Here is a 23,936-nt window from a genome sequence, read left to right as displayed (position 1 = left end):
CGAAGGCACACTCCTCGTCACTACACCGGCACCGCTTGATGCTAACAAGGCAGCTAACGTGCTATATATGCCATGACAGTTGAGTTGCTCGATTTTTGGCAACACAGCCCACACATTTCCGGTTGAGAGAAATAACACAGGACGTGACGAAGTATTTCCACGAAGTGGCTGTGGGGACCTTCGCTTTCTCTCATATCGTTGGAACGGTATGACGGAAAACTGTGACTTTTTCATACTGTGGTATACCTTGAAACCGGTAACCGGCCCATGTCTAATTCATGAATTGGGATTTCCATCTGTTAATCCTAGCACAATTTTGTGATATTTTAGTTAAATAATATTAAAAGGGCAAAAGAATAATACTATAATAATAATAATAATAATGAATAAACAGGAACTTAATGACCACAGTCTATGACATAAACTTGAGAAATCCTAGCTGTCAGTGTGATATTCAATCTTTAACCACTTCCACTTCCTATACAGTTGAGGAAGCTCTAAGTGTGACTAAGTGAGATGCCCTCATTTCAGTAGTTCATTTAGATTTTTTTTTTTTTTTTGGGGGGGGGGGGGTCAGGCTTTTGTAGGAAGTAAATTGGCAAAGTGGTGACTCGACGCGTGCCCTTTCAGGACCTCCAGTGTTTAGGTAAGCGTGAGACGGCTGTCGCGAGTTTGAGGGGGGACGATGTAAGAGGAGAGAAGCAGGAAGGGAATGATGGAAGCACATAGAGATGTGGGAGTGTGGTAGAGGGGCACTGTGGTGGTGGTGGTGGTGGTGGGGGTGGGGGGGGGGTTAACCCAAAATAGCCAGCTCACATGTTTGCAGTGCTCGCAGCGAGACGGGCAGACAGGCCTCTCTCTTGCTAATCTAATGTTTCACTTTCTACCCTCATTTTCCCCAAAATCTCAACCCATTTTTGCGGGTGAGTGTCTGCACTCAGTCCCACTGTATTTGTAGCGCTGTTATTTTTTCACTTTTCACTACACTATAATCATATTCTTGCAGAATATCGTACTTTTGTGGTGGTTAGACCGTTTGAGCCTGTGGTAGTTTGGGCGAAAAAGACTTTTCACTGTTGCGCACTCCTTCAGATGTGTGACCTGAAGCCATGTAAGCCCCACCCCTGCACACTTAAAAAACATAAACCTTTTTTATCTTAATTAACTTGAAATATTGAACATGATCAATTTGTTAATTCATTTTATAAGGGATTGCGATTGTATTTTCATGGTGACATTTAGATAAAGTTTGGCATGAGAACTGATAAGTAGATAGCTAATCATGCTACATATATTCTTTTCCAGCCTGATGTTGGGATCCTTCCATTTGAATGTGTTGAATTTGAGCTTTGCTATTTTCGTCTACTTTATGTCTTGCGATCGCTATGGTTTAAGTCTGCATTCTAATTTGATACCAAGTTGAAGGGGAAAGTTGAACAAACATGATAAAGCAGGAGCCATGCGAACATGCACCCAACCAGAGATAAAGCCTCATTTTCGGAGGAATGCCCACACTCTCATCCAGACACTCACGCACAGTGACAGGTTCATACGGCTGCGCAGTGCAGGGATGGGAACACCAATGTAAATGAAATCTTATTACAAGATTAAACACTCACTAATGCAATCATCAAACTTCCCGCACACAGAGCAATGAACACATTCATGATCTGTCTCCTTTCTACTTTCTGCTCTGTGCTCTTTGCATTGTGTGAGGTGTAATCGGGAGTGTTGGACACTATTTGAATTTGTATTCACGTACACCCATTGACAACTGGTGTACCCCACCCTCGGGGAAACTGTAATTACTGCTCAGAGGTGTAGGCATGGTCCCCGCGTTTGTGACGCTCATGGCACAAACACGTTGAACTCCAGAAAGCGTTTTGTGTGATTGGTTTATTGCTCAGACCACGGCCCGTTTGTTATTTATTTAACCACTGGCTAAGCAGACTTAACCAACCGTTAACTTTAACGGCACCGTTACCTTGTTGTCCAAAACTCTGTTAACTTTAACTGGCTGTTAACTTTACATTAAAGTTAACACACCTAAGGGCCACCGCTAACTTTTTAAACGGTGGTTAACTCTCAAGATGGAGTCGCCGGCTAACGCTGCCTGCATGATGCCATACTGTCCTGTCTCCTTGCGTGCATTGCTGATGTCTGCGTTATGCATTACTGTACATTGCAGCTTTTCAGCACATGACAAATTATTTCTATTTGCAAGACAGAAAAACATGCTTTTAACTGCCTGGATTTTAAAGGATACTATCTTATTGAACCGTGTTAAGCTTGCAAATTCTATCTTAGTCATGTTTAAGAACAACTATTGTGATGGAATAATTGTCCATAGAGCTGTTGGAGGCTTTATCGGCGTCACAAGATTGTATTTTTATGAACTTGCAATTTGAGGAGATAGTTACATTATTTAAAAAGCTTTCCAGAGGAATTGTAAGTGTAGTGTGTCTGATGGTGTAGTCTTGCCTTTGCCATGTATTGAAAGCTGTGTTCTGTTCACTTGTGCTCATGTGTCGTTTATACATGAGTAGCTATTATACGTATTATCATCTTGGCACCAATGTAAGGTTGAACCCAAAGACTCTTACTTTGAAAGCGAGCCGACTTTCAGTGTTTTTCCAAGCTATAACAGCTTGTGCTGAGCAAAATATTTGTAACCAAAAACATTTTTATTTAATTGTGTCGTTCATAAATTGCTCGCTTGTTTTAATTCGTAAAACATTTAGCTTTAATTTGTTGGCTCTTATTTTGAAGGCTGGTTAAGTAGTTCCGTAGGGCCGGAGGTTCATTTTGCTGTAAAGCTGGAAACTATGTTAAATATTGCTTACAGTACTTTAATGAATAATATATTTAACTCAAATATTTTTTGTTTAATACATTTTTTAAATTTGTTCAATCGTTTCGCTATACATTTTTTTTGCTAACCCGGAAGTCAACAAAACGAGGAACTGTCGGACATATTGGCGCTGACCAGTGACGTCAACCACATGGTTAACTTTGACGGTGCCATTAACTAACGACATGACTAACCATGTTTTCAACAACGCATATTTAACAGGCGGTTAGCTAACGGCGGGTAAGGAATTTAACCGGTGGCTAGGGGTTAACCAGTGGTTAAAATAACCGAATTTTGAACAACCGGGCCCAGGGTGGCAAACTGAGTGTATGAAGGTATGATGACAGAATGTGGTATATAATAGCGTATCAAAAGCCGTCAACACAAACATGGCTTCCAAGCCTTTCCTGTCCCCTCCTCTTCCTCCCCTGTGACAAGTGTATTTATTCTGCACACACCCACCAATGACCAAGTGATCATGTGACCACACGTCATTTATTGTTGAATAACTCATTTAGCCACATTATTTTGACCTGCATGCCCCAACCAGGCTGTTGTGCAGCAAAATATATACAGTGTACAGTATACCTGTGTGTGTGTGTGTGTGTGTGTGTGTGTGTGTGTGTGTGTGTGTGTGTGTTGCATCTCATGCTCTTAATGTTTTATCTTATGTTGGCTAGCTGCAGCTGCCCATCCCCGGTATGCTCGGAGACAAAGTGGTGCCGGGCGTGCTGAAACACAAGCATCCTACACATGCACTCCTTTCAGTTAATTCCCATCATTCCAAAGCCCGTGTCCCGACATGCTCGCTGGATTATTTTCTTGCTCTCTCACTTCATCATCCTCTCACTCGCTGGTTACTCTCTCCCACTCAGTGTTGCGCTTTCTGCTGCCTAACATTGTGTCTCTGTGCTTGATCCACTTCCCACCACGGCGGCCCTCTCCACAGCTCCACTGGGGAGCAGTGCATGCTGGGAGGTGAGGAAAACCACACGGGACAGCAGCAGCAACAGCGCACACGCTTCGACTGGCTTGGCGACTTGCCTGTTTGTGTGTGCTCATGTGCATTTTGGTTTTTAGGGTGACAGACTGACAAGCGACCTGTGTTGGCCAATGGAATATGTGGTAAAAAAATGATAGACAATCACAAACGCACTAGGACAAACTCTGGCGAAGGGTCGCTCTATCAAGTCATTATGAAGTACTTCACAATAAAGGCGTGTCAGGGCCATACTGAAAAGAAAAATAAAAAAAATATTTTTAATTTTATTGTTATTATTTTAAATTAAGGACAAACACCATAAAAAAGTCATAAGACAAATTACATTTTCATAAAATAAATTAATTAATTCAAATTGAAGGGTACTAAATAATAAGATTCAAGATTCAAGAGTTTTATTGTGATATGCATAGTAAAACAGGCAGTTATACTATGCAATGAAATTCTTATTGTTCATTCTCCCAAGAAAAGAAAGAAAACACAAGAAAAAGAATAAGAACATAAGAAACATAAATACCAACATAAGAAACAAATACCATCATGAGAAACATAAATACCAATATATTAAGCAACAACAACAACAGAAGAGACATTAATACAGATAAATAATACAAATAAATGAATGAATAAATAAGTGAATAATAAAGTGCTATGAGTGTGTGCGTGTGTTGCGTGCGGCGTGTGTGAGTGCTTCGTTGAGAAGCCTGATGGCCTGTGGGTAAAAGCTGTTTGCCAGCCTTGTGGTCCTGGACTTCAAACTCCTGTAGCGTCTGCCTGACGGTAGGAGTGTGAATAATGAGTGTTGTGGATGTGTGCTGTCCTTGATGAGGTTGTGTGTTCTTCGTAGGACTCTAGTTTTATAAATGTCTTGCAGTGAGGGGAGGGCTGCCCCAACAATGTTCTGTGAGGTCTTGATCACCCGCTGGAGTGCCTTCCTATCACGTGTTGTACAGTTACCGTACCAAACAGTGATGGAGGCGGTAAGGACACTTTCCATAGTGCATCTGTAGAAGCAACTCAGGATTGTGGTGGACATGCCAAATTTCCTCAGTCTCCTCAGGAAGTACAGTCTCCTTTGTGACTTCTTCATAATTTGTTGGGTATTGTGAGACCAGGTGAGGTCCTCGCTGATGTGTGTGCCAAGGAACTTGAAGGTTTTCACCCTCTCCACCTCAGTCTCATCAATAAACAGGGGTTTATGCGGCTCCTTTTCCCTTGTTCTTGGGTCAATGATCATCTCTTTAGTCTTATCTGTATTGAGAAGGAGATTGTTATCATGACACCAAGCTATGAGGTCTGGCCGGTCCTGTCCAAGTTCTCCTCGGTGAAATGACTTGAACAGAGTTGCGATCTGGCTGCAGGAATCCACCTGTCTCTCCGCATATTTACTACCCGTTGCTTTAGAAGTTGAGCATTGCAGTGTGGAAATCTAAAGGAGAATAAGGGGTCATTTACAACTACTTAGATGAAAAGATGCTTACAGATTTAAAGTATCTATTTTTTTTAACTATTTTTATTATTTATAAGCATTTACCTACCTGTGAAATGTAAGTCCCTTCTCGCGATTTTCACGAGTATCACAATTTGTGCAATTAATAGCAGCACAAGATGGCATCTCGAACTCCTCTTAGTTGTTCGGCTTTCTTGTTTTGGGTGAAACAACATGGCGGCTTCTACACTTCCGGTGGTTTCAAGCCTCCAATGCGCAGCAAGTGATCGGGGCCATTCCAGTAGTAGAGTTCAGTGGGTGATCGTTACAGGCTGCAGTAGTACTAGCCAAAAGTGACCAGCTTTTGTGATCGCCGTTGAAAGGCATTTTGCGGCGAAGGCCGATCGATCAGAGCATCCCTAGTAATAAATCCATCAAGGGAATGACATTTATAAGGTTTTTCGCCGTTAATCAGTTTCAAATAATAATACATTAAATTGAAAGATACAAAGATAGAACAGAGCTACGACTATACCAGGAATGGGATGACTACAACAAAAAGCATGTTCATTTTTCATTTTGATCCAGAAACTACGGAAAAATATCAGTCAAATCATGAAAACACTTGGACACTTTGTTGGACAGGGACGTTTTGTTAAAGAAGAATCATTGATTTTCTTATCTTCATCAGTAAGGCACTGTCCACTCAGCACTGTGTAACATTGTGACAGTGTTGATGGATGTGGTAGTCATGCTGTATGCTACTAATGGAGTCAGCCCTTTGCTTCAGTGTGTCATGTGTGGATTCACACTTTTTAGGCATGGTGTGGGCTTGCACTTCTTCCACTAATCATAGTACAGTAAGGGTGTTTGATTTGGTCTTTCACATTTAAGCTCTACTGGATAGATGGCATTGTAGTGGCCAAACGTGGTACTGCAGCGCCTGTAGTGTCATCTGAGGACTCCTGTGGATGTCTTTGGGTGACTTCCTCTGCGTTTCCACAACACTGCCTTCTTGCGCTTTTGCTTCAGCACCAATCGCTGCCGCTCTGCTCGGACAGCCTCTTCTCTCTGCCCACGTTCATCAAGGTCGCACTGTGTGACCTCGTGTCATCCTCACAGAGGGGAGGGGGAACTGTCTCCGTCCTCAATGCACTCTCTCACTTCTCGGGTTACCAAACATGAGTAAAGCAGTAGCAACATGGGCAATCAAGCCCCCACGCTCCCACCCCTCGTTTCCTCACTTATTCCACATCTCCATCTCCCCCCGGAGCGCTAATGTGCGGCAAGAGCATCCTGCTGTGCGTACACATGTACACAGCTAAACTGAGGTTGCGGGAGGCTGAGAGGAGAGGGGACTGGGAGGAAACAGGATGAGAGGAAAGGAGGGATGGGGGAGGCGTCAGACGTGTGTGTGTGTGTGTGTGTGTTACAGAGAGAGAGTGATGCTGGGAGATGGTAAGGGCGAGAACGGGAGGCAGCGTCACCCACCCAGACAGGGAAGGAGGGAGGGGATGACAGACGGAGTGGAAGTGGAGGGACAGACGAGAGGAGTGCACGATGAAGTAGTGCCATTGTCCGCCCCGGCGGCGCTGCCATTTCACCATCTGCCGAGAGTGAGGGAGCAAAGGAGGACGACAGAGTAGAGGGGAGGACAGTGACTTTGTGAATCAATCGAACACATCAGAGGAGAGGCACTGCTTGTTTTTTTGTTTTTTTGTCCAGGGAGTGGACGGACAGAGTGTCGGGAAAAGGAAGGAGAGGACATCCAACATGTCTATCATGTGACTACGGAGGCCAGTTAAGGAGATGTCACCCGGTTTGTTTTTATTAGCAAAAACAAGGAACTCATTAGAACAGTGACTGTACTTTTTCCTCTTGTTGACTTTCTATTCTGTCCGAGTGTATGATTGCTGCAGGAATGTGTTACAATCGTTACATTTAAATATCCAGGTTGTTTTTTATGCAAGTTTTTAGCGCATTGAATTGTGGACAACACTTAGCAGACACGCGCGAGTCGTGGAGCCGGTTGCATGCCGCCGACATGCCGTGTCAACATTGATTGGCTTTTATAGTGTCTGGCACGACGCCGCTCCAACTTTGATCATTTCCTGAAAGCTATTGATCTTTCAGTGGTGGGTGGGGGTGGCGAGTTGGGAGTTTTGTCCTCCTGTTTTACCAGACAAATTAATAATAACACGTGGAGACTTTGGATGCTGCCAAAGCTCCTTTTCTGACTTCTCAGCATCTCTTTTTATTGTCTGTTGCCATGGCGACGGGCTGCAGCTGCAGACGGAGCAAAATGTGAAAGTTCTTTGTGTGATGTTTTAAACCCGGTGCTGCTCCATTTGCTCATTGCATGCGTCGAGTAGAAACGGCAGATTGCGCTCGTGTGCAGTTTCTCAGACTCGAGACGCCTGTGCTCACCAGTCTGAGAGAATCAGGGTTGTTTCAGGTCACCTGTCTCCCCGCACCCTCCCTCCTCATTCTGCGTGTTCACCCAACGGCGAGTCTCCACAGCCGTCTTTGTCCTCATCTCACCTTAACAAAAATCAGTGGGAGGATAAATAGATGGCCTTGATGCAGCTAATTAATGATCATTATCATACTGTTTGTGTAGATGACTCAGGAGTTCCACTCATGTAGGGGTCATCACCTGACCTACACTGTCCCTTGAGTCTGCGTCGTGCTACTTTAGAACACATGTTTTCTAATCTTTTTTAATCAAGGACATTTGTATTCGGGGCTTGCTGGACTGTTTGCCCAAATGCAAAATCGGGGCGACGTTTCCAGCCATACTTCTTTATCAGCTTCCTGGAGACCATCCCGGGCTGTCTCGCAGCACACGCGTGTGAGCGGCTCCTCCACGGTGCTTCTAACCCACGACCAGATGGATGACTAGCACACGTGTTGCTAGACAATCCCTCTGTGGTGCTAGACTAGCGGTTGTGGGTTGGGTCTGTTTTTTTTCGTTTCTGCACCCACGACCAAGCTGGTGCGTGGGACATCAGCTTTTTGGTGCCAAGCCTTGGTGCCGGTGTTCTGCAGGCAAGGTGTGTTGGTGCTGGCAAGGTTGACTGTTTCCTTTTGAGGAACTTATGGGAAACTATCCATGTTAACAGACTGTTTCCCTTTAAGGTTGGACTATGCAGACAGTAGACAGGAACATTGTTTATTTCTGGCAGGCCTGCTCTTCTCTCAGGTAAAAGACGACGATCCGGGCGTGTTGCTTAAAGGCGAGGGGCGGCAGCGTGAGAGTACTCCAAAATCAGGTCTCATTACAATCACAACAAACCCGCTGGCCTTCATTAGCCAATGACCTGCATCCTCTAGCATTACATCACCACCGTGCTACTGTGTGTATGTCAGGACTTATCACTTTCCTATGGTGCTCCGTTGGTGACTAATTCCAAACCACGACGGCCTCACTTGTTTTCAGCCATATCAGGAACTTCAGTCAGGAACGCTAGCCACACTAGCCCAGTTTTAACTTTTTTATCTTTTATTTCTGGTGTCTAAACATGTCTGGCCTCTAGTAGCCTTCAAGGCTAGGGGGAGGCTAACAGGCGGTTCATACTTCTATAAAACGAGGCGCTGTTAAACGGGGCAAGCCTGGAGAACGGGCAAGCAGCCGCGGGAGGGGGTGAGGGGGAGATCATCTGGAAGAGGCGAGAGGAAGTGGTGGCGCGGGAGAGGGCGGAGGCGCTGGAGAGGCAGAGGCTGGCCGAGTACATTGTGTGGAGGAAGCGGGAAGACTTTCAGGAGAGGCGAGGAGACAGGGAGAGGAGAGACAGGAGCGCCGAGAAAGAAGGCAAGGAGGCCGCGCCAGAAGTCATCTGGAAGAAGAGGCAGGAAGACGACGCGGAGAGGGAGAGAGCTAAGGACTTTCAGGGCGGACACCAAATTGTTTGGAGGAAGAAGAATTAAGTGTGCTTTAAAAAAACAAAAAAACAAGGGTGCTGCTACCAGGAGTTGGACACTAGCCATATATTAGTAAGCCTGCTTTCTCTTTTTTGGCCCATTGTGGGTTGCAGGTGCGTGTTGTCTTGACCAATTGAAGCCGTGTGTGTGTGCGTCGCCTTGTTAGTGCGCACGACCCCCTTGCGATTCCCCTCGCTGGCTGCTAATAGGGTTTTTATGGGCCCGTGTCAAGCTGGACAGAGCTGCCGAGGGAGCTGCTTCTCACACACACACGTACTTTTCTCACAGAGCAGTAACACACGCATATGCAAGGGGGTGCTGAGAGACAATCACTTGTGTTGATTCTTTGTGGTGCCGCTGACAGCTGTGTCCCCAGCCCTCGCTGAGAGGCCATTAACAAATACTCTCAGATATTGTTTTACAAGATGGCCAATTCACTTGACCCAGATGTCACGAGCTGATCACACACAATGAACTCCGATGTCAACATGACGACGCTCACGACAAACTGTTTGCATCCATATCCCGCCGTCACCAGGAGCACCGCTCTTTTGCTAAAAGATCTTTTTAACCCTGCTTTCGTTGTGGATGAAGCCATCTTTAAAGCGGTGGGCTCTGGGCCACCTGCTAATGTGTTCAGAACGGACAAATGGACAGATGGATGGCGCTCTTACACTGACGGAGACGGGCTGAGCGTCCTTAAGAGGGACACTTTGAATCCTGAAAAAAAGAGACTTTGATTTAAAAAAAAAAAAAAAAAAAAAAAAAAAACATCACTAGAGCCTGCGTGGACTTGTGCAGACCTAAAAACTGATAAGCCACTATGGAACTTGTCCCAAAAACAAAGTACACCCACTTCAGGAGTGAATCCCTGAGCTCCACCGACGAGACAAACTCCAATCCATCATCCTTCCCTCCTTCCAGTCCTGCTACCCCCCTCACTCCCTCTCCTGGTTTACCTTCTTCTCTGTCCTCCTCCTCTCTAACCCCCATCTTGCCCCCCTCTTCTCCCCGCCCACCCGAGAACAGCCCCACCACCCTTTGCTCCTTCTTTCCAAGGATGGGCTCCCTTCGCCTGGGCGTCTCCGCCACTCTTCTCCCAGGACTCAAGGCCTCCAGCAGACAGCCCCAAGCACACTTGCAGTCTCCCGGGGACGACAGGAGCAGCTCCAGCTCCTCCCCGCCGCTGCATCACCCGCTACCCCCTTTAACCGCTCCTTCTCCCCCTCCTCGACCACCCCTGCAGGACATGAACCGGCTGGGAGGGGCATCCAGGAGGGCCCGGGTCGAGGGAGCTCAGCTGGGAGGCGATGAGTGGACGCGGCATGGCTCCTTTGTTAACAAGCCCACCCGGGGATGGCTGCACTCGGACAACGTGGTCAGCACCACCGGTGTTTCCTACACTGTACGGGTACGTAAATGACACTTGAACATGAAGCTTTTTCCACCTTGTAGTGTGTTTGCTGTAAATACCCCAATTAACGCCTCTATTCTATAGTCGCCAGTGTGTGGTCTACAAAATCTGTCTAACCTTAGCATTACCAGCTGTGGCTGTAGGCAACCTCCTGATGTAGTTTGTAGTCTAATTAACTCCACAAGGTGGTCAGCATCCATCAGCGTTATATGCCTCTGCATACTTTAAAATGCCTATTGCGGTATTACAACATTGGTTCTGTTGCAGCTGTGTTGTGCGATATACTTGTCGAATGACCATGTGGTTCCTTTCCACTTTCTCATGCACTCCAAATCATTTAAGTAAAACGATGAAGTTGTTTAGAATGATGGCCTCTGTCCAGTTATCACCCTCTTCTAACATACACTCTAGACAACCCATGAACTATTTTGCCCCTAACAAATAAACAAAGTTAAAAGACAAAAATTTCATCGAAAATGGGCGTGCCTGTTGCTAACCTCATGTTATATGCACGGTATAGCCTGAAGGGTGGGTTCCTAATCAAGTGGCTTGTTCAACTTTGTCAATTATGTCGCCATAGTTACACAGAATGATACCAAATATAAATAGGACTCTTCCCCTCATCGAGACCTATCCGGTTATATAACAAGTATTGGGGTTCTTTGAATGGTATGGGGCTGAAGGGGTTGTTTTTAATCAAGTGGACCGTTTTCAGCTTTGTTCATCAAGTATGTCACCCATGTTACACAGTTACACAGAATGTAACACAGTATAAATGACACTTTACGATCAAGTCCTATCCACTGATGTGACATGCCGGGGGTTCATATGGTTTGGCCTGCATTGGTTTGTTGCGCTCTCTGTGTTCTTTGCAGGCCCATAATTCATTTGTTGCCGAGTCAAACTGTCACCATCATACAGCCTTCATTTACTTGACAGGCAATGTTTGAAGTAACGTTACAACAACATAACTGTTTCCTCTCAAAGAAGAGGACAATGTTGCCTCATTCCTCTGTTGCTCACAACCTGGTTTCCTTCCTCCCGTGCAGTACATGGGTTGCGTGGAGGTGCTACAATCCATGCGAGCGCTAGACTTCAACACCAGAACCCAGGTCACCAGGTGAGCTCCCACACTTAAACACTGTTGCTTACTATTTCTAGCATCGCATTCCTCACGGCCCAGTTAGGTATTTGGCGAGACACACACCACATGTCTTTGTCTGTCCCTTTTTTCAGCTGTAGACTTTGCCTCTATTTGCATGATGTGCAAGTGTCTGCTGCTTTCTTGACCCCGCTTAAATTAGAAACTTCTGGAATTCTGGTGGTTTCCTTCTGGTTTCTGTCACGATGTTTGTGTCTGTGTCGCAGACGAGCACTCACCCCCACCCCTCCTCGCCCGTGGAGATTTAATTCAGTCATTCCATCCAGACAAAACCACAAGTGAATCCAGGAAGGTGTCTTTGAATTAATGTTGTAAATCTTTCAGGGAGGCTATCTCGGTGGTGTGCGAGGCCGTGCCTGGAGCCAAAGGGGCCCAGCGCAGGAGAAAGGTAAGCAGCGCGCAAACTGGCACCAGCGCGCGCACACACACACACACACACACACACACACACACACACACACACACACACACACACACACACACACACACACACACACACACACACACACATACATATATGCAAACAGGACATTATTTATTTATACTGCTTAAGTGGGGGCAGTGGTAAAGGGTTTTCTAGATAAGAGCTAGATTTAGCCTGATTGTCCACTCTGTGGTCAGTTGGCTACTCGGGTCTGGATTTAGGTTGATTGTACACTCGTGTGGATAGAAGTGTGCTCACAGGTAGCCACTCTCTCTTGCCACAAGGCAGGCTGGAGAGGTGGAGTAATGTCCAAAGTACAACCCGTAGCTCGGTTTTTATTGGCCCTCCACATGTTGTAAAAATAAAATTCCATATGAGTGAGATATATTATAAGATATGCTTTGTCACCTATGACAGAAAGCTAAGATATGGATTATTAGTTCAGATACTGGTTTTAGCATGTTTACTGCACAAAATGTATCAAAGCGGACCTCCTGCTTCCTTCAATTGTTTTGTTTGGTGCCCCGTCTGGACACCCCTTTTACAATGCCGTAAAAGCCGGCTTTCCCCCCACCTCTTTTCAATGTCCGGGACCAGGGTAGAAACTTTTAACACCAGCAACTCTCTTCTCCCATTCTGTTGTGTTGAAAGTGCCTCTTACACAGAGAAATGGCGGAAAATTACTGCATCATAAAAGTAGAGTCTGGATTTATTAAAAACAAAAGTCACACAGGCTTTTACACCTATATATGGAAAAAGTTTGGACACCCCTGGGCTAGTGTCAGAAGCCTAGAGATTAGCTCCAACAGCCGCCTGTTCTCAGTATTCCCCTAAAACTAAAAGACAGGTGGCCATGTTCACTGGCCCACTGCCACAACACTGTTTGACCAAGGAATGTCCTACGTGGAGCAGAACATAGCAGACAACACAATGATATGGATTAACTACAGTAAAAGCCTTGAATTATTCCGATGTATTGGGATTGTAGCCTATCTCACCATTGATTTCACACACCTGGCCTAGCCTTTATGGATGAAAAACACAAGACCAGGAGCAGGTTGGCAGCCTAGTAGTGTATGGGTGGGTGTGTGCGTGTGTGTGAGAGAGTGTGAGTATGATGTTCTTGGCCCAGCCTTTTTGGATCGTCCCGTCCACAGTTGGCCTTGCACAGCAGAGAGGATCGCTTTCACACACAATTGCAGCTGTTCTATTAACCACCACCAACCCCCCAGTCACGAGCCCTTCACACACACACATACTTAGACAAAAAATAATCAAAATCTTTTTTACATACATTTTGTTTATGCTGTTTGCCCTTCACAGCCGTCCTCACGCTGCCTCACGTCTATTCTGGGCAAGAGCAACCTGCAGTTTGCTGGCATGACAATCAGCCTCACCATCTCCACCAGCAGCCTCAACCTGCTGGCGTCCGACTGCAAACAGGTGGGGGCAGAATCTGCACTTGCCATGCTAACACACACACAAATACACAGCGCAGTATTGTCCGTGCCTTGTAAACAGTACGTCCTGATTACCTTAATAATCCAAATAATATCCAAATCACATTCAGCAATAATTATGTGAAAAACACATGGAGCGTTTTACACACGTGGGTGTTGTGTAACTCAAACACAGAACAGCAACATTTGGCATCTTCGGGTCAAATTCCAGAGTGGAACGCCAACATAGGAATGGAACATGGTTATGTATCTGCCGTCATGTACACAAAATGTGAAAATGAATCTTCTTGTCACCTTACAACCATGTGAAACTTTAGTTTGTATTGGTTTGCTGGTATTCAAAATGCATTGTAAGACATGCTAGCATACGGTACATGTACTACAGATATACACTAAGTCCCCAACAAACTAACACAATTGGTTCCAGACGACCGTTCTTATGTCGAATTGTTCCTAAGTAGGGGAAAAGGTAATATTACCAATGATATAGGTACTACATGTACGTGTATACATATACAGTATATGCGAATGTATGTAATTATGAGTTTGGATGCTGTAGTAATATTAAACAAGGATAATTAATGAAAAAAACAATAATAAAAATGATATAATAATAAGTAATGATAAATGTTATTTACCTTTGAAGAGGAGTGGTTGAGCATACGTCGTTGTGATGGAGTTGGAGGAGGAGTTATTGAAAAAAAGGACAAATGGTCGTCGTCGTTAGACTCTTCTAAAAGAGGTAGTGTTCTGGGGGTGGTGTAGAATTAAACAGGCCTATTAACTCTTCATAAACTTTAATCACACGCTCTGTCCGGGTTGTATAATTTAGCTTTCCATTTAGCTTTATCTCCCCAGCCTAACTCTTCCTCTGTTGATCCCATTAGCAGTGTCACAGTGCTCTCTACTGGTCAAGCATGTACAGTAGCAGTATAAATACTGATTGAGCGACTACAAGGCAAAATAAAATAAAATACAGACCAGTCGGCTTGTGTTCGTATCCGCAAGTGTTCACTAGTCGGGTGTTCGGAAGTTGGGGACCTAGTGTACTCAAGTTCTGCCATCATTAGACAAATGCTGAATGACTTATTGGCGGTCAGTTGCCCGCTCCCCTGCAAAGATGTTTTGCTTGATGGAGGCCATGTATTTCAACCAATGTTACTCAAATTTGACAAACATGTGCTTGTCAGTCCCCTTGAGGTGTGTACCAAATTTTGCAGTGTTTCGCCACAAACACCTCAAAGTTACTGTGGGTAAGCCGTGTGAGAAATTTCATATCAGTCTCACTTATGGGATTTAATTACAGCACCGCCATAATAATAGTACAGGCAACACGCTAGTGGAGCATGTTTTGACACGTTTTCACCCTTTTGTGTGCAGCGCTTTAGGAATACAAGAGAGTATGCATAAAATAATTACAACACCATGGGGTTTCTTCATATTTGCTTACATGACTGTATTTTAGTATTAATAATGCCCGTTCATGACATGAAGTGTTCCCCAGAAAGTCATACATACAGTACGTTCATCAAAATACTGTAATATGATTCTGGTAGAGAGAGTATGTAGAGAGAGCCATTACACTGTTATTAGTAGGGTTGAAAATTGGTGGAAATGTCCATAAGCATACCATGAGAAGTTTAGCTAGGGAATTTTGCATGTACAGCAATCCCTCGGCACTTTGCGCTTTGAATTTCAATTTTTTCTATTAATTAATAAATCATGCTGTGCCGTGGTTGATTCCGGCCTATTATTAGTAAAAAAAAAATTGCATATTTAAGCAAATGCTGTCTATTTTTGCCAGAATTCACTCAAAATAAGGCATTCAGAAGACGCATTCAAAGACATTGTGATGATAAGTAGTATTCTACACTGGTCAATAGGTGTCGGTAATGTTATTGTAGGTTTGAATGATCCCACAACAGGTACAATAATGCCGAACACGGGCTACTGTTGCAGCTGTAACCCACGCCAAACTACAGTAGAACTCACCTCTGAGCCCCGGACGTCACTTTCTGTCCATCGTTCCACTCAGCTCCCCAAGCGCAGGAACATATTTACAGCAAAGATCACGAGCACCAGTCTTATTTATGTGTTAAATGGCTTATTTTCTCTTAGGCCTACTACATTGGGTAATAGGAGTGTAAGGGTGATTACAGGGGTGCTATTTCATGTCTAGAGAGCTCTAATAATGTTAAAAACCGTATTTAGAAGGTCATGAACAGGATTTCTATGCTGTAACTATGAATATATTTTGTTTATAAATAAGGAATCCTACTCAACGGAAATTCATTTATCACGGTCAGGTATTCAGATTTAGACACCGTTTGGAATACTTTGCAATTTATAGGAATTAGCTCATAATTTTGGGTAGCACTAGGCCGTCATGACATTGGATAAATCGACTTATTGAACGATAAAAAACAAACAGGTCGATAATTATGAGGCCTCGATAAGCCGACATGTACGTATATGCGCGTCTGCGCCACCTGTTAGTCTCTCTGTGGTACACAGCCTGGATGACAAGAGGGTTCACTCTGCATGTCTCTGTGTTCATTGGCTCTATATGAAATGAACACAGAAGAGAGTGAGCATCTTCTCAGGTATTAAGCTTCTTTGTCCCAGTAGTGGAGGCGGGGCTACGTACACTAGTGCTAGCAGTTAGCAAGCAGACGTGAATGTGAATGAAGGCACAAAAGCGATAGTTTCTAAGCCGAATGTCACAGTTCCAGTGTGGATGTGCATCAGAGCCTTCCTCTTACGCTTACTGAGGCGTTTGACCGGCGGACTAAATATTCAACTAAAAAGCGCAAACTGGTGCACGTTCACCGTGTCGCTAGCTGCATTGCCGAACAAAATGTAACCTGTCAATACGGTTGAAAAGCCAACATTTGGGGAAATGTTAGACAGACAGTAGGGTTTGCCTGGAGAACGTACATGCACAAGTCACAAACCGAAATATAAGTGACACAAAGAATACATGTTGAACATATCAGCAACATTGCATTTTATCCTACTCAGCTGTGGTCCAGCTTGTAATGTATTGTGTGCGTAAGAAGCGGTGATGTCTTTAGTGTCCCTCCTGAGCTGCCATACTGTAGCTTGTGCCGTGAAGTTGCGTAGTGTTGTGTTCAAGCACGTTATCATGTAAAAAGATGGCTACCATCTAAACCAGGGGTGTCAAACTCGTGCCATGGAGGGCCGAGACACTGCAGGTTTTCTTTCCAGCCAGTCACTAAAGCAGGTGATTTTAATGATCAACACCTTCAGTTTGAGGGAAGGAGCTCATCAGTTAAATCACCTGCTGAAGAAACTGGTTGGAGAGAAAACCTGCAGCGTCTTGGCCCTCCAGGGCACGAGTTTGACACATGTGATCTAAACTCACGCAAGTCGTGCAGTCTGTCATATCCATTGTTTTACACAGCTCAAATATGACCCCCCACAATAGTTTAACAATACACTACATAACTGCACGTGTCTGTAGGTTTTATTGAAGTGTTTTTTTCTTAACAGACAGTCTATAAAGTGTAGCGCCGCTGGGAGCACTTCCTGTCTCCCAGCGTGCTTTTCTGTACACTTTTTGTAAATGGCTGGAAAGTACATGCTTAGAGCTCACATAGTAGCTGGTTAATATTCTGCATTATATGTTGGTAATGTCGTGTCTGTTTTTATCCCATATTGTGTTGCTGTGTGTAGTTCTTTTGACACCATGAGTAGGATGATATGTGAATTGGTGACCTCCCATGATTCGTCAATGTTAAAGTTGCTGATTCCTGGGCCTCACACTGGTACACTACGCTTGAGTTCCATCTCGGTCAGGGGTGTCAAACTCGTGCCATGGAGGGCCGAGACACTGCAGGTTTTCTTTCCAGACAGTCACTGAAGCAGGTGATTTTAATGATCAACACCTTCAGTTTGAGGGAAGGAGCTCATCAATTAAATCACCTGCTGAAGAAACTGGTTGGAGAGAAAACCTGCAGCGTCTCGGCCCTCCAGGGCACGAGTTTGACACATGTGATCTAGGTGGCTCAAATGTGACATGACACAATGATCTTTGCATGATAATCACCAGTAGACGTTCCGAGAACCTTTGTTATAGGGTTTTTATGTTATACGAAGCGTTCCAAGATCTTCCCAAACTCACACCTTTGGCCCTTCAAAATATTCAAAGTCCACCAAATATGGTGGGAAAATATTACAAAACGTTAGCATAAACATAGTAGAGTAACATTCCAATATAAAATAAGGTAATAAATAAGATTACTGTAAATGAATAAAACTGAAAAACAAAAACAATCCTATTGTTCATGAGATGTCTTGATCAGGAGCGCAAGTGGAGGCAGGAAGGAGGAGGAGGACTAGCCTGAGTCGAAACGCGAATCAAAGAGTCTAAGAGTCAGCTGGTCTCACAGACAAACGCACACGCACTAGACGATAATGCTGTGTGCAAAATTTTAATTTGTAGCTTAACTTCATTGTTTAAGTTAGTTTCAGGGCGACTACGATGAGGAAGGGATGTTGAAGGGACAAGCCTGTCTCTCACACAAACTCACGTACGTGCTGTATAACTCAGCCAATGAGATGAGATATGGAATATATATGGAATATATATGGAATTTCTTCCGTAATACGATGCAAAAACGTTACATAAATTATTTACGTTCAGTGGAATTTACGTAAAAGGAGGTTTATGTTAGGCGAGGTACTACTGTACTATGTAAAATAACGTCTACTCTGTGATTAATCATGATTAATCACACATTTACCTTGGGCTTAATTAAGTAGACGATTTATTGAAGTACCACCATTGGCTTGTATTTTCTTTTGAGATACAAGTAGTACAAGTATGGTGTTTGAATCAAGAAATATTTCACAAACCAGCATTTTCAAACAACAACTATACAACTACACAATACAATGTTTTCATTTTTCATTTGCTGAGCAATGCATGTGCACGACAACCGGCAAGTGCTCGTGTGGTAGACTCCTGGCTGCTGCCATCATATTTGGAGCACTATCTTTCACTATGGTGCTAACCCATTATCTACTATAATCCCCCACTGCTTAGCAACATCAAGAAACTGACGAGCACATGCTTCGGGGAAGTGTCTTCCCTCCAATTTCACTACACCTAGCGCAAATGAGTGCAGCCGCCAACTGTCATCGATCAGAAGTGCTGTTATCTCGAGGTAGTTATGGTTGCTTGCTGCTGTCCAGTGGTCTCCTGTCAGTGCAACAAATGTTGCTCTGGCCAGCTGGTCCAACTTTGTTGCCTTTTCATTTCCATACAGTTTGAGAATTCTTGTGACGACAGTTCCCCTTGAAGGAGTTCTACTGTATAGAATGGGCCACCTGTGGTTATCTATATGAGGTCGTGAAGCCCCTCGTCTTCAACTATGTTGATGGGTCTGCAGTCTCTGGCAACCCATTCAGCAACTGCATTATTTAACCTACAGTAGTTGTTGTCTTTTTGTTGATAAGTCCTAGCCTGGTGCAATTTGCCAGGTGTCGCTTGACAGCCACTGCTTGATCCCACGTTGTTAGCATCCTTGCTAAAGTTAGTAAAGCTATTGTTTGCCCGAAGGTGGTACTCCAGAGACGTTGTGCTTCGATGAAAAGATAATTCATCACCCCAATATGTGCACACAACTTTGGTTTTATCCAGACTTCCATTAGGTAGCTTTTTAAACAGAAATTTCCCGTGAAGCAGACCCTTTCTCCTCATTCATCGCTGCTGGCTGCATTGCCCCGCCTTTCAGCTTTCAACTCGAGGAACGTGAGCATCCGCGCAGGTGGACTACGGGGTGACGTTGTGGTCAAGCTTAGCGATATAATTAAATTGCATTATTATTTTTGTAATGCGTTAAGGTTTTGTCATGATGTCATGCTCTTACATAATACATGCATGCTGTACATTTTATCCTTTACTATCATTTATTTATAAATTGTAGGGTGAATGAGGAAAAATGAGAAAATGCACGAATAGGCATGTTTTCCCACAAATTAGAAAATTATGGCTGTCAAATTAATCACAGTTTTAAAATTAATTAATCATGATTAATCACCATATGCAACTATGTGTGAAATATGCCCATTTTTACTGTATTTTATGAACAGAATGATAAATGTACTAAAAGATAATGACAGGACAGAATTATATGTATATATCTGCATGTATTAACAACTCCAAATGAACAAAAAATTAAACTCAAGCTAAAAGATAGCACACATGTCTGAAAATTGAAAATTTTGAATCACACATTTACCGTGTTATTACGATCCATGAAGACTTGCGTTCAAAGACACCAAGTAATTTAAGTTTAATTCACATGTTTTGTGCGTAGATGTATTTTCTGGGATTTGCGAGTATACTTAAATGCAACAAATTGTTCTTCCGCAGTAAGAATTACATTAGTGAGTCATAAGAATATTCACTCCTTGCCCTTTCTTTGTGTTTCTGTTTATTTACACCACACACAGACGCTTAATAAAGGTATTGTGATTTTCGACGTGTTTGTGAGTTGGAGGTACATACAGTATATAGTGTTGGAATTGTACTGCTGTTGATGTGTTCAAGTCGGAATAAAGTTATAGAAGAGCATCGAACTCTGTGTGGAGATGCTATTGTGCTTCCGTCTGCCGTCATAAGAGAGGTACAGCTAGACATGATGCACATGCTAATAAATCAGTTACTGCCATTAACGCAGTAATTTTCACAGCCCTATAAAAAAATATATAGAGATTTTATTTTACCAAATACCCGCAAATTTCTGGGAATCGCGGCTATGTGGGGAATCCACTGTACGGTGTGGGTGTGCGTGTGCGTGTGGGTGTGTGTGTGTGTGCAGAACCGGTAGTGGATACTAATTGCATAGTGCAACTATTTTTTGTTCTGATGCTACGAGTTGTTTCTCCCCCCCCGACTTCATTGTAGCCCTAGTTTCTGTAGGAGATGTCCGTGCAACATGTGCTTTTTCACACAAACAGCTAGTGCAGCATAAGAGTCATTCAGAAACAAAGCCTCAGGCTAAACACAGAGAGCAGAGAGTATTGTCAAGTGTTAATTCCGTTATTGATCCAACATCCTTTACTGTCTCAAACACTGTGTTGTCCTTTGCTTTGTATCTCTGTTGAAGTTGATGGCACTCAGTGACGGGTAAAACAAGGTCTTCTTCCCAGTAGTACAGTAATGATTCCACTTTTGTCTCCTCATCCACATGCTCTCATCTCCCGTCCCACATGTCATCCATGTCTCTCTCTCCTCCATTTCCCTCTTTTCCTCCACAGATAATCGCCAATCATCACATGCAGTCCATCTCCTTTGCCTCTGGAGGAGACCCAGTGAGTCACCCGAAACCCTCTCTTCCTCCCTCTCTCTCTCTCTCTGGCCTTTTTCTGCCTGCATAGCCGTCCTTCCTTCCTGCCTTCTGTCATCTTCTATTCCAATGATTACCACTCACTCCAGCTTGATCTTATTATTACTCCCCGTTATCTCTCTTTCAGCTCAGTGTATGTTTTTCTAACTTCTGTTGCGACTAGAAGACTGCAGCTTTGTCTTTCTTCCTGTCGACCTTTCTGTCACAAACCTGCGCTTGACTTCTTCCTCCTGTATTGATGTTTCTCCCCCTAATCGCCTCCCCTTGTTTCTTCAGGACACGGCTGAGTACGTAGCATATGTGGCCAAAGACCCTGTCAACCAGAGAGGTGAGCATACCAAGTCCTACGATACACAATCTTCTGCACATTTTTGGGAATTTTGCCCTTCATCCACAATCCTTATGTGAGACATGAACACATATGTCGTTCTCGTTTCTGCGTGTTTTAAAGATATAAAAACAGATAAAAAGGTCCAGCTCATTACTGCACGTATGGGACATAATTATTACTCCTATAAAGTAGTCTGAAAAAGTCTCCAAAAAGCACCAACAACGCTGCATTAACATATAACGTGACGTGCATATTAACCAAGCTGCAGCACCATTGTTATTATTATTAGTATTAACATTGATATGTCGAACTACATTAGTAGCTTAGCCATACCACACCGGCTGGCTACTAGTCGGCTAGCACTAGCTTCACCAGAGACTCCCCCGTAGCGTGTCAGCGTCGTACTCACAACGCCTCAGACACTACCACAAGGTAAGGCTACAAATTCGAGAGGCCGCCACTGCTGCTGTGTTTTTATTTCTGAGTTTGGAAAAGTTAAACGCTAGGTGTTGGCGTTCGTTTCTACAACATTGCTACGGGAAATCAATGCAAGGCAGCTCCGGTAATGCTTAGAATGGCCGAAATACACAAAATACTGTAAGTATGATAAGTCATGAATGTACCTTTTACTACATGGTCACAGCATGGATATGAAACCTTGTCGGAGGTTTTTGGAGGTGTTTTAATAGACGTCTTTGTAGACGACATCGGTGTATCCCATTACGTGCACTACTGAGCTGTTGTTTTTTTATCTGTTTTTATATCTTTTAAAATGCACAGAAAAGAGAACGACATATGTCTCACATAAAGATTGTGGATGATGGGCTAAATTCCAAAAAAGTGCAATTTTCCTTTTAAGTATTGCCCTTTCAGCAAGCCCTGAAAACGAGTGCTTCTACGGAATGTATTGGTTATTTTTTGCAATCTTATTAAATGCATTTAATTGTGTAATTCTCCTTTGAATGTGACACACACAGTCACAAGTGATTCCGAACCACTGCGCTGTGGCAGAACACTAATGTGGCACATTAGTGTCACGAGTTAGTCCAAATATACATGAGAATATTAGGGGTGGAACGATTCATTCACTACATCGATGCATCGATTTATATTCCTACGGTTCAACTACAAGTTTCAAGTTTCCATTCAGGACGACATATATATCGATCTGACATCGTTTGAAAGGTAATCAATCGATTGAATCGATATTTGGAAATGAAGCATTGGATTTAAGCACGGTAGGCTTTACGTATACGGGTGTCCTTTTTTTAGCACTTTTAATGATAAAGACGTTAAACGTTACAGTCTGCCTGTCGGTGACGTCATTGTCTGGCGTGTATGTGGTGGTCATGGGAGTTGTAGTTGACCTGTGAAATACAGTTGATTCGCTTCTTCTAATTTTGGTCAGGTCAGTTGATTCACTTCATTCGGTATTCATATTTAATTCATTGGTCCTTATTTGAAACTCCTTTTAAGTCACATTTATTTATTTATAATTCATCATTGCAAGCTATACCACCCTCTGTTCATCCTGATTTTGTATAGGATTTTTAACTCATTTTTTTGTACTCATTGATTTATTCTTAAGTATGTCAGCATGGTTAATAATACAAAAAACAACGGGAATCTAGGAAACTTCACCTGCACCGTCCAGTATCCAGGTATTTATTTCACAGTCACACTGGTTGAATTTTTGGCTCACAAGTTACTGAATTGTTTCGGATCATATCGTTCTAAATGAACCTTTATCATCCTTGAATCCTATCGGCAACCACGAATCGTGCTACGAATCGAATCGTTATTAAAAGGAACGGTTACACCCCTAGACAATATAGATTTATTGCCAAAAACTCTGTTATTTTACGGTCGAACAGCGCACCAAACAAAGCATCCACGCGTTGGTGACGACCTCTGTGAAGAATGGATAGTGGTTATTTTAGAGTTGGGACATTATAAACAGATTCCGACCAGGCAGTCATTTTAATCATCTTTATTGTGTTTGTGTGTGTGTGTGTGTGTGTGTGTGTTAGGGTTGTCACGATACCAGAGTTTCAGTCGTTGATTCCAATACCTGTTAATTTCCACGATTCTCAATACATATTCGATACCACAGTAATAACAAACAAACAGAACCCATACGTTTTTAAATTCACTACAAATTCACGACAAACTGTCAAGTATTTAAGATCACTGCAGCTACCAAGAGGTAACTATACATTCAGAAAAGGACAGCAGTGGCCTATAACCTGCCAGTATATAAAACAAACAACACTGTGCTTATAAATATACTCATAAATAACAATAGTCTACTAATGTACATAAAAAATAACTGCAGTTCTTTTTATATACAATTTGATATATTGAAAGGCACAGTGGCACTGCTGTTCTTTATTTTTGCCTTTTGCATTTTTGTGTTGGCACCGTGGTCGTAGTGGGCCACAAATGGCCCGCCGGCCACACGTTTGAGACCCCTGCTTTACAGTGTAAATAAATAAAAAGTTGCAGTAGAAATAAATTAAGCTCAGAGTGCATGTCATAATGTCACGTATCATGACGGTATGGTTACAT

The 23,936-nt window shown here is 43.4% G+C and overlaps 1 protein-coding gene across 4 annotated transcripts in view; it reads left to right on the top strand.

The window, feature by feature from the left end:
• Positions 1-23,936, top strand: part of shc1 (SHC (Src homology 2 domain containing) transforming protein 1) — a 48,839-nt gene that overhangs the window by 14,268 nt on the left and 10,635 nt on the right. For 2 of the 4 annotated variants that reach the window (XM_054783171.1, XM_054783170.1), the window contains exons 1-6: positions 805-10,612; positions 11,665-11,735; positions 12,102-12,165; positions 13,525-13,644; positions 20,949-21,002; positions 21,314-21,365. In XM_054783171.1, coding sequence (XP_054639146.1) covers positions 10,025-10,612; positions 11,665-11,735; positions 12,102-12,165; positions 13,525-13,644; positions 20,949-21,002; positions 21,314-21,365 — 949 coding nt within the window. In that variant the 5' untranslated portion in view covers positions 805-10,024. Of the gene's footprint in view, positions 1-804; positions 10,613-11,664; positions 11,736-12,101; positions 12,166-13,524; positions 13,645-20,948; positions 21,003-21,313; positions 21,366-23,936 lie in introns of those variants that run through there. The other 2 variants (XM_054783174.1, XM_054783172.1) reach the window with 2 other exon arrangements.

Source organism: Dunckerocampus dactyliophorus, chromosome 7, assembly GCF_027744805.1.
Source record: "Dunckerocampus dactyliophorus isolate RoL2022-P2 chromosome 7, RoL_Ddac_1.1, whole genome shotgun sequence".
NCBI lineage: Eukaryota > Metazoa > Chordata > Actinopteri > Syngnathiformes > Syngnathidae > Dunckerocampus > Dunckerocampus dactyliophorus.
The sequence above is the reverse complement of the archived record's forward strand: the minus strand, read 5'-3'. Positions and strand labels throughout refer to the sequence as shown.